Source organism: Eutrema salsugineum, unplaced genomic scaffold, assembly GCF_000478725.1.
Source record: "Eutrema salsugineum unplaced genomic scaffold, Eutsalg1_0 scaffold_9, whole genome shotgun sequence".
NCBI classification, from domain to species: Eukaryota; Viridiplantae; Streptophyta; class Magnoliopsida; order Brassicales; family Brassicaceae; genus Eutrema; species Eutrema salsugineum.
Genome location: NW_006256342.1, coordinates 10532816 through 10540655, shown reverse-complemented (window position 1 = coordinate 10540655; position 7840 = coordinate 10532816). Strand labels below are relative to the sequence as shown.

General features: G+C 39.2%; 1 protein-coding gene across 1 annotated transcript; it reads right to left on the bottom strand.

The window, feature by feature from the left end:
- Nucleotides 1-398: 398 nt before the first annotated feature.
- On the bottom strand, nucleotides 399-1896 carry LOC112085535. Its single transcript, XM_024154766.1, has 4 exons — nucleotides 1524-1896; nucleotides 714-1437; nucleotides 513-660; nucleotides 399-434 (listed from the first exon to the last, which is right to left on the bottom strand). The coding sequence occupies exons 1-4, from the start codon at nucleotides 1894-1896 to the stop codon at nucleotides 399-401; spliced, it is 1281 nt and encodes a 426-aa protein (XP_024010534.1).
- Nucleotides 1897-7840: the final 5944 nt, after the last annotated feature.

The window sequence follows — 7840 nt, the reverse complement described above, 5'->3', positions numbered from 1 at the left end:
AACATCATTAATTTCATAACAAATTAAATATAGTGTACGCTATCACAGTGTACACTATATGATGTAAACTGATTGATGTTGTCCACCATCACAGTGTACACAAACTGTGTCCACCGTCAAGGGTGTACACGCTAGAAACAAACCCGAAAAACAAAGCAACATGTCCACCGTCATGGGTGTAAACCCTGACCAGTAAACATCATAAATTTCATAACACATTAAAAAATGTTCATGCCTTTCCAAGTTTAAATATAGGGAAACATAGTGTACGCTACAAACAAACCCAAAAAAAAAAGCAACATCCCCACAAAAAAAACATCAAGAGACACACAAAAACCACACCCGGTTAACCCAATGGTTCCTTGCATTTTGCCCGGTTATGGCCGGCATTTCCACATCTAGAGCATTTGTTTGGCTTCTTTTTTTTTCGCAACCTGCAACAGCGTATATCAGTAATCATTAATCAGTAATCAGTATCACTGAGAAAAAATATATGTTTAGTGTACACTAACCTGAGGATACTCTCCTGCTGAAAGTTTTCTCTTCGTCGTAGGCCTTCCTGATGGACGCTTTGCCTTAGGTGGCATAATAATAAGGTCACGCACCTCTGCTGGGATACGAATGTCGTCAGGGTCGGGCACTGGTAGGATTTGCCAGAAACTGTTGCACTCCAAATTGATTTCTTAAGAATTGGATCAACCAAACTGCTGTACTCCACTTGGCGAAGCCTAGCCGCGGCCATTGCATGTCGGCAAGGGTATTTCAATGTCTGAAACTCTAGACATGAGCATGTTTTTTTTAGGAGATCAACAAGCCTCCGTTCACCGAACTCAGAACTCACTTCAACCTCCCACAAAGAAATGCCTTGAACCGAGAGTGCATCAGACTTTTGCTGCTGCAGATTCATTAACTTGTCAACCGCTTCTGTAATGTCACCATCCATCTTTTGAATGGTCTCTCTTCTGCATTCAAGCCACCTACTTAACATTCGCCTGATAAATTCTAGCATTACAATGATTGGACTGTCTCTTGGAGCTAATAGTGCATTGTTCAGAGACTCTGCAATGTTACTGGAGGTCATATTATACCTCTGACCAGAAAAGTGTGATCTAGTCCACAGCGCAAGAGGGATTTTTTCCATGTACTCCCAACAACCATAATCAACATCCTTCAGCCTTGCGTATAGTTTCTTGAAATTAGAAACTGTGAACGCTTCTCCAGCCTTTCCGACCAACCCTTTCTGACCGGAACCTTTGAATTTACCGTGAACATTTCTCTGGATATGGACAAGACATGCACCGTGGTGTGACTGTGGATACCATTTCTTTTTAGCTTTGGCAATTCCACCGTGCCTATCCGAGATAATAGTAAGATCAGAGGAATCTGAAATAATTTCTAACAACTTCTCAAAGAACCACCTCCACGTCTTGTCAGACTCTGCATCAACAACGGCGAACGCTATTGGAAATACCTGGTAATTAGCATCTTGTCCACTGGCCGTTAATAGACACCCTTATACTTACCAGTGAGGTGAGTCCCATCAACAACAACTACTTGTTTCAAATGTTTCCATCCAGATATACACGCAGCCAATGCCATAAATACGGACTTAAACCTGGTAATACATTTTCCTTCTTTTTCATCTCTCTCGCTCTCGGTTATCAAATGCGTTATGGTGCCGGGGTTAGCATACTTGAGCACATGGAGGTAAATCGGTAATAATTTGAAAGAAGTCTCCTCTGTTCCGTGAGCAGAGTATATAGCCAGCTCCTTAGCTTTCCAGCATTTCCAGTACGAGGCTGTAATATTATATTCGGACAGAACAATCGCAGGTAGCTGACTCGCACGTGGCCCAACTATTGCATTCTCATACTTAGACTTCAGCAGAGCCGCCATGACTTTAGAAGTAGCATGTTTTGAAAATTTCTTTCTTGTATCCGGGTGGCATGTATGCTTCAAACACGCCTTCCTCACCTCATACAACGCCGACTCGCCAACTTGACACCCCAACACTCTCCAATCACATATCTTTGATGGACATTCGGCGACTGTGTACTACTTCGCATGCTCTTTGAATTCGAACGTCACTATATTCTTCAGCGCATTGATGGCCAACGTGATTTTAAAGTGTTCCTTGTTCCTGAACTTTTTCCCAACCCATATCTCTCCATCTTCATTTGACAAATCAAGTTCATCGAAATCCCCTCCCATTTCATCAGAGACTGGTGCCACATCCGGAAATCCATATAGTTCTGTACGTTTAATCGCTTTCTTCAGCTCTGCACCGCCATTCAGACGCCCCCAACTGACATCACCTGTCGGAGTTTGCACAAAATCATCATCATCTCCATGGGGAGCCAGAACATTCTCACATACAGTCCTCTTTCTTCCAGGAAAATGAATAGGACTCTCTGTTAAGACAATGGAATTGTCCATATGGTTTGAATCACTCGGCTCACTTCCGCGAGTACTTCCACAACCGCCTGAACTACCAGAGTCATCCTTATCCTCATCAAATCCAGGTTTAGAATGGAAACCCTTTCCATCTGCTAGTACGTAATCATTCCACCAGTCAAAATCATAATCCGGATCATAATCATCATCAGAGTCGTGTGCGTCATCGTCAACATCATCAGCTTCCTTCTCTTCCGAATCTCTCGCCTCGTCTGATTCCTGGGACATTTTTAATTCCAACTCAGGGTGGTCATCAGAGACAGCGTGACTTGGAACATCCGGTTTTACATTAACGGATGTGTTAGTGCTGGCCTTAGCCTCTACTTTCTCTGATTCCTGGGACATTTTAATCCCAATGGAGGATGGATAACAGAGACAGCTTTAAGTTGTACACCTTTGGAGGTGTTCATTGCGGCCACTGCCTCTACTTTCTCGGCATGTGCTATCAGCAAACAATCATCGATATCTTCATCATCTGCTTCATCATCGGGTTGACTAGACTCTGCCGAAGAAGAGGCTATGAAGTTTGTTGGCCCTAAGGACTTTCGCCGTTCCCTCGCAATTTGAACTTCAAGACTTTCCTTCCGTTTCAATCTCACCATTTTACCATTTACTGACTCCTTGAATGTGACAAATAAATTCACAGACTTGTCAGACTTATGCAGCAAAAGGAAGAATTTGTACTCTCGAGGAGTAACTATTACACATGGACAACTCCCATCACCATTAAGCTCAGCTAGAACATCATCAAACCAGTAGGAAATCTCCACCGAAACAACTCTCGTGTCTAATCCGAACTCATGCGCAATCAGATTTCTCAAATCATCTGGTCCGGACACATCTTTGCAATTTATGCACCTGCCACGACGAGATATGTCCATTTTGAAATCCCATTCTCCTGTATAGTACCTTATCCACGTTCCCGCCAAAACAAGAATGAACGCATCCACTGCAATTCGCGAACACCATATCTATAAAACTACTGGCAAATGGCGAACACCAGACCGAAAACAAATTCGAAAATAACAATGACAAATCTATGAGTATACAATAATAGGATTAAGTAACTAACCGTGGTTGTTGTCCTCTAGATCATCGCATAATTTCCCCTTCAATTTCAACATCTTCTGGAAAGGGAAACTAGGGTTTCTAATTTGGTTAGGGTACTTTGTTTCTTACTTTAACCAATTTATCTCCATTATCCCTAATTAACCACAATTTTTCCCGCCAAAATTAAAAAGAGAATGGGAAGGGTAGTTTTTCGTGTAATTACTTGGGTAGTTTCCGGCCCATAACCGAGGCCCAGTTAGGTGGTTTTTGGGAATTTCATTCCCAAATTCGAAATCAGGCCCAAAAAACGACCCAATCACGCGCGTGAGTGCTCTCTTCCCGGCTGATACGCGCGCGGACGTAGACTACGCCTGGGACCCACGGTATTTTCTGCGTCTGTCTCTCTCTGAGGAACAGACTGCTCTGTCTCTCTCTCTCTCTCTCTCTCAGAAAGAAGGGTAAGTTTGCCATTATGAAAATATGTCCCTACCCCGACTAATTAAAACTTAAAACTACCCTTTCCTCAAATTAAAACTTAAAAACGTCCTTATTTTCAAAACAACCCTATAAAAAAATTGATTTGGCTACCTATGTTATCAAAGTGTACTTATTTTTTTGGGCACTGGTCTTAAGAGAACTCCAGAATTAAAGATGCTTAAGCTGGAGCAACTTCAGGATGGATGACCTATCGGGAAGGGATCTGCGGTATCGTACGAGTGTGGACAAAGCACAAAGAAGATCATGTGGTGATTGTAGAGACAGTAGTCAAGTCTTACAAGCCTCCTTCTAATAACACAGGATTTTTACCATTTTTATGGATCATTTTTAATGTCTTATACATGTGTTTTCACTCAGTTTTCAATTTTTATAAGTGATTTCCATGTTTTGGAGTTTTAAAAGACTTTTCACAATACTTAGACTTTTGGAATGCATTTTGGAGCAAAAGTACATTTTTGGATAAATTCAGTCCGTCAGAAGTTTGGCAACCAATGAAGACATTCTCACCGTCTGATCATCCCCAAAAACTACCAATTATAGAGGAGACAATCATCTTTCCAATTCACTTAGAATCAATGCAATCCAATGGTTAGATCTCCAGATATCATCAATGCACTGAAGGTCGATCAACATAATCCGAGAAGGTGAAGTAGCTCTCACCCGCGGCCAAGGTACTATACACCGCGGCTCAATCATTCTTACCCGCGGTGGACCTAATTCCGACCCTCATAAGCCCAGCCAAGACCCAAGTCACTTCCTGCACTCATTTTACAAACCCTAGACGCCTAGAGGAGGAGAAACACTATAAATACATTGTCTTTAGGTCTTTTGTAACCAAGCCTCTTTCATATTTAAAAAGAGTACTTCATTTTAGTTTTAGGCTTTACTTTTGTGCATTTGTAGAAGGCTTTTCTCGCCATACTTGTCTTCAATAAGACAAGATTTTCTTCATTTTCTTTCTTTTTACTTTGCCGTTTTTCTATTTCAAAACCAATGATGATGTCAAGCTCAGCTGTGTCTGAGTAGTTACCTTGTTGGGTAAAGGGGTCATCAAAAGGGACCCCATTATCGATGACATCTAGGTTTTTAGGTTAAAGGATTTCGATTTTTACATGACTCTCCCATTCATCATGTTCTTAATGTTGTATGCTGGAGTAACTAACCAGTACCCGATCTAAGGTTGAATCAGAGCCATGAGAATGATGAATCAGATTTCCTAAACTGGATCTTATGGATGTGGCCATCGTAGGATACGAAAGCTACCTACGGAGGGGATGTGAGCAGACACAAATTCAACTATTAATGCATGATATCTCTCGCAGCAAGAGACGAAAGCTACTTGTCGAGTTAGAGTGCTTAAATGATTACGGTGACGAGAGTTGGCTAATCTCATAAGTGTCTATTCTAGTTCCAGAGTCATAGAAAATCCTTATATAATTCTTTATGTCATAGATCATGAACCCTAGTGATAGGGCCTAGAGAGAGGATGTTGGTCCCATGAGCCTAGAGAGAAGACGTTGGGCTCACTAGTAGGGGCAGTTGGGGGCGTTAGGAGTTGATATGGCCGATCCCTATGGTTCCCCAAAGGGAAGGTGGGATCAGGGTGTCACAAGTTGGTATCAGAGTGTAAGGTTAGCCAACCAGATTTGACCGCGTTCCGTATTGGGACGTAGTTGAGTTAGGGAGAATTCGAGAACGAATTCTTTAGAAGTCGGGGAGAGTTTTAACATACCGATTTCTGGTATATGTGGAGAAGCTTATAAGAGTTTATATGGGCACCTATGTCATCAAAGTGCACTTATCTTTTCGGGCACTGGTTTTGAGAGAACTCTAGAGTTAATGGTGCTTAAGCTGGAGCAATTTCAGGATGGGTGACCTACCGGAAATTGGTCTGCGGTACCGTGCGAGTGTGGACAAAACACAGAGAAGATCATATGGTGATTGCAAGGAAAGTAGACAAGTCTTACGAGCCTCACATACTAACGCAACGACAGTCACACAGTGGTGGGCCAATGGGCCTAGATAGAGTATGTTGGGCCCACGGGCCTAGATAGAGAACGTTGGACCCATTAATAGAGGCGGTTGAGGGCGCTAGGAGTTGATACGGCCAATCCATCTGGTTCTCCAAAGGGAAAGCGGGATTGGAGTGTCACACCAACTTAAATAGTTTTCTAATAGACACCAACTGAAGGTTGTAACTTTTGAAACTAAAAATAAAACTACAAAATTTTTAAGTCACAACTCTTTACACACACTCTTTGATTTAATATACATACTAATTATTACTGAACTCAATTATCGACTAACAGCTTCAACCGTTTCATTAGAATTTTTGAAAAGATTTTATAACTTACATTGCAAAAAGCAATAGGTCTAAAATCACTCATTGTTCTAGGAGGTTAAATTTTGGGAATGAGACACAGATTTGTATGATTGATATTTTGGTCATATTTTATTTTTATTCAAACATTATATAAAAGCATTAGTGTTTCTTAAACATACAAAAAAATGAACAAACGAGACAAACACTAATTTCATTTAAGTCTAGCACCAAATTTATCTATACTATTATTTGTGAAGTCCTAAATCTTATGTGTCGTTCTTGGAACTATTTTATGTGTATTTTCGTGCTGACATGTCATGTGTTTATTTTTTGTTCTATGTGGTATTTTTGTCGATTTTAATTGGTTATTTATTAATCATATGTGTACTTTAAAGTAATGTGATAAATTTTGTTGTAATTAGGTCATTAAATCCCGTTTTATTCTAAAGTCTATCAGCATGTTTCATTGTAAAGCCTGCAGTTTTCTTATTAGTGATTTAATCTTCTTTCTGTGAGAAGAGAATTCAGGTTACAGAGAACGAAAATAAAGTTTCGTGTCCACGCTTGCGTGAAAGTTAAACCGATAAGAATAAGAGGAAATTTCGACAAAAAGGGATAAATTTGCAGTAATGTGATAAATTTTCAGAGATGATCTAAACATGGTATCAAAGCTAGCAAAAAGGATTAGTTAAGTACTTACGATCAGATAAAATAGTTTCATGTCAACGCTTACGAAAAATATAAGAATCGACTAAGGAGAGATATTTGTGAAACAAGGAGAAAGGTTTGGAGAATGAAAAACTAAAATTATCTTTAAATTTAATGTATAAATATAATAACAATTTCAGAGATGATCTAAACATGGTATCAAAGCTACCAAATTTTTTTTTTTAATTACCTATGCTCTGATATCAAATTTTCTTGTTCGCGCTCGCATAAAAGATAAGTACCAACAAGGAGAGATATCTGTGAAACAAGGAGAAATGTTTGGAGAATGGAAAAATAAAATTATCTTTAAATTTAATGTATAAATATAATAACAATTTCAGAGATGATCTAAACATGGTATCAAAGCTAGCAAAAAGGATTAGTTAAGTACTTACGATCAGATAAAATAGTTTCATGTCAACGCTTACGAGAAAGATAAGAATCGACTAAGAGAGTCAATTCCGCCAAAAAAGAAAAAAAATTTAGTAAATAAAATAATGTATAAACTTAATTTATAAAAAATAATAATAGAGATAAAGTTTAACATGGTATCAAAACTACCAAAAGAATTATATACCTATGATATAATATTATTATCTCTTGCATGTGTTTGCCTGAAAGATAAGAACCAATAAGAAGAAGAAAAAATTCTCATAAAACTTCTGCCTAAGGAGAACGAAGAATTAAGGATAACATCAAATAAAGAAATCAAGAAAGTCACAGAAGACTATAAACGTTGTATATAAAAGTGTTTTAGAATATTTTTAATACCGGTCTTTTGTCTTATTTTAATTATCCTTATGGTTT